Source organism: Phaethon lepturus, unplaced genomic scaffold (assembly GCF_000687285.1).
Source record: "Phaethon lepturus isolate BGI_N335 unplaced genomic scaffold, ASM68728v1 scaffold14323, whole genome shotgun sequence".
Classification (NCBI taxonomy): domain Eukaryota; kingdom Metazoa; phylum Chordata; class Aves; order Phaethontiformes; family Phaethontidae; genus Phaethon; species Phaethon lepturus.
Genome location: NW_010528473.1, coordinates 3,839 through 6,930, shown reverse-complemented (window position 1 = coordinate 6,930; position 3,092 = coordinate 3,839). Strand labels below are relative to the sequence as shown.

Here is a 3,092-nt window from a genome sequence, read left to right as displayed (position 1 = left end):
GTAGGTACTGGCTCCTTGATCCTTTATGGGGAGAGCAAGGCTGGTTTGCCAGCCTGCCTCTGCCTGGAGCCTTGGACCAGCAAACATGCAGCAGGGTGGGGAGACGGATCTCCCTTGAGGAGCTTGCTGGTGAAAAGGGGCTGGGAGTCCACAGGGAACCATGTAGCAGTGAAAAGGTGGGACCGGTTGAAGTAAAAAACCCAAGCCTGCTGCACCCTCCAGAAAAGATCTTCTGAGCTGCCCTCTTAACAGTGTTTTCTCACCTATCTTTGGTGGTCAAGAGTTTTTGGGGATGAGTGTGTAGAAATATAAATTAAGTTAAACCAGGAAAAGGGGTCCTGACTCAACTGAGTCCGAACATGGACAAAGATTTACCAGAGCATCCTTAATCTCAGAAATCATTCAGTTAAAAGTAATCATACCTTTAGATTTTTATTGATGCGTGACTCTTATTGGGGTTATGTCCCTTTGGGGGTTTTGACAGGAAAACTGTTCGTGTAATCTCTGTTCTTGACAAAATGAAGTAGCTACCAAGAAAGGTCATGGAGGTGACATCTACTGGATGCCTTCACACAGATTAGATATGATGGTGCATTCAGGTCAGTGATGTCTTGCTTTAGCTACTGAGGCAACGGCATCTTCAGCTATGTATTTATAACTCTGGTAAAGTCTTTGTTTTCAGCTCAGTGGTACAGAGCATCTTCGTGGGGAGGTGAGACCACAGTGTGATACCACAAGCTAAAATCATGGATTGAGCCCTCTTTCTTCCTGTTGTGTTAGATATGTTTAAAAATCAAGGAGGTCTGGAAAGTAGTTGGCTCTGGATACTTTCTTTATATAGCTGTATTTTTCTAATACTCTCAAACTTTCATCTGTAAACTCTAGGCCCAAAATCTTTATTTTTTAAGTGAAAACAGAGCTTGTCTTGAAAGCACATGACTCTAGAAGCTTGAGATTGATAAAAAAAACATGACTGCTGTGGAAACTGGTGAAATTGCAACACGTTATGCCTCCTTTTGGCCAGTCAGCTCTTCACCATGGGGTTTGTATGGGTACCTCAGACTCACACAGCTCTCCCCATGCGGAAATGGATGGTCAGCCCCATGATGAGTCTTGATTGTGCAAGGTCATTCTCTCCAAACCAGAGCAATTAAGGGTTCAACTAACTTTCTTTTTTTCTGGTACCTTTCCAGGCGCCTGCTCCACAGCACCATGCTGGATCCCAAGCCTCACTCTGTGAGCCAGAGGTGAATCCAAGTGAAAGCCAGCTGTCACAGTAGGTGTCAGGATGACCAAAGCACGGCTCCTCCGTCTCTCTGTGGTGCTGGTCTCCATATTCATGATCCTCCTGATCATTGTGTACTGGGACAACGTGGGAACGGCTCACTTCTATCTGCATACGTCCTTCTCCAGGCCTCATTCCCCAGGAGCCATCCCTGGTATCACGGCAGGTGAAGACTGGGAAGCCTTGCCAGATGTGGATGAATTTTTGGCAAAGTTGCTTAGTTCGAGCCTGAAACAGAATAGCTCTGTCCCCCGAAAGACAGAGCAGCTACTTGTCCAGGGCTCCAGCAAGCCTGTGGTGAGCAATTTGGAGGAGAATGTGCGGGGTTATGACTGGTCTATGCACAATGACAGAAACATCTTGGACCAAGCGAAACTGCAGATAGAGAGGCAGAGAACATTGCGGGAGTTTTGTGCCAATTCCAGCTTCACCTTCCCCACCAAGGAGCGCTCCTTTGATGACATCCCAAACTACGAGCTCAACCACCTGATTGTGGATGACCGCCACGGCATCATCTACTGTTACGTCCCCAAGGTGGCCTGCACCAACTGGAAACGGGTGATGATTGTGCTAAGTGAGAGCCTACTGGACCAGGGGGTCCCATACCGGAACCCTCTAGATATCCCCCGGGAACATGTCCACAACACCAGCACCCACTTGACCTTCAACAAATTCTGGCGCCGTTATGGGAAGTTCTCCCGGCACCTCATGAAGATCAAGCTGAAGAAGTACACTAAGTTCCTCTTTGTACGAGACCCTTTTGTCCGCCTCATCTCTGCCTTTCGCAGCAAATTTGAGCTGGAGAATGAGGAGTTCTACCGGCGTTTTGCCATCCCCATGCTAAAGCTGTACTCCAACCATACCAACCTTCCCACTTCCGTTAGTGAGGCCTTTGGGGCAGGCCTCAAAGTCTCCTTTTCTGACTTCATCCAGTACTTACTGGATCCCAGGACAGAGAAGATGGCCCCCTTCAATGAGCACTGGAGGCAGATTTACCGTCTGTGCCATCCGTGCCAGATAGACTACGACTTCATCGGAAAGCTGGAGACGCTGGATGAGGATGCTGCTTATCTATTGCAGCTCCTCAAAGTGGACAGGCTGCTTCGCTTCCCCCCCAGCTACCGGAACAGAACTGCCAGCAGCTGGGAAGATAACTGGTTTGCCAAAATCCCACTGGCTTGGAGGCAGCAGCTCTACAAGCTTTATGAAGCAGACTTTGTACTCTTTGGCTACCCCAAGCCAGAAAACTTGCTTAAAGACTAAAAGTGGTTGGGTGGTGGGTGTGGGAGGGAACATCTGAAATACCAAAAATGTTTAAAGCCTCCTGATTTTTGCTTTTAACTCCCTTCCCTGTACAGGTTGGTACAACGGAATATATTTTTTCTACTGCTTCCCCTTCCATTTTTGCAATAATGCCAGAGCCCAGGGTATTCCAGCCAGCTGTGCGTATGCAAAAAAAATGCCTTTTTTTTGTTATCACTTGTTTTTTGGGTTTTCTGTTTTTTAAGACATCCCCATGTTTTGCAATGGGTCACCCTTGGTCACTCTGCCAGCTGTGTCCTTCAGTAGCCTTTTATTAATACTTTTTAAAAATTAATATATTTAAGATATTTAATACAAGTGTGTGTCGTGGCAAAGGAAGGGAAGGAATAAAAAAAAAGTAAAACAAAAACCCAAGAAATTATGCACCTGCCTCTGCGTGTTGTCTCAGGGCTGCTGTGTCGGAGGTCTGAGGTTTGCAGAGCGCTCGTATCCCTTTGGGAGCTGGGTTTGTCGGTGGTGCCTTCGCCAGCCGTGTTCGTGCCGA

At 47.3% G+C, this 3,092-nt stretch overlaps 1 protein-coding gene across 1 annotated transcript; it reads left to right on the top strand.

Annotated features, from left to right (window-relative positions):
• Positions 1-367: 367 nt before the first annotated feature.
• Positions 368-2,548, top strand: CHST12 (carbohydrate (chondroitin 4) sulfotransferase 12). Its single transcript, XM_010283688.1, has 2 exons — positions 368-422; positions 1,188-2,548. Exon 2 carries the CDS (start codon positions 1,289-1,291, stop codon positions 2,546-2,548), a length of 1,260 nt encoding a protein of 419 aa, XP_010281990.1. The 5' UTR covers positions 368-422; positions 1,188-1,288.
• The last annotated feature ends 544 nt before the right edge of the window (positions 2,549-3,092 follow it).

What these genes read in the sequence shown, in the direction of transcription:
- CHST12 (XM_010283688.1), top strand. Translation starts at nt 1,289, where the DNA reads ATGACCAAAGCACGGCTCCTCCGTCTCTCTGTGGTGCTGGTCTCCATA.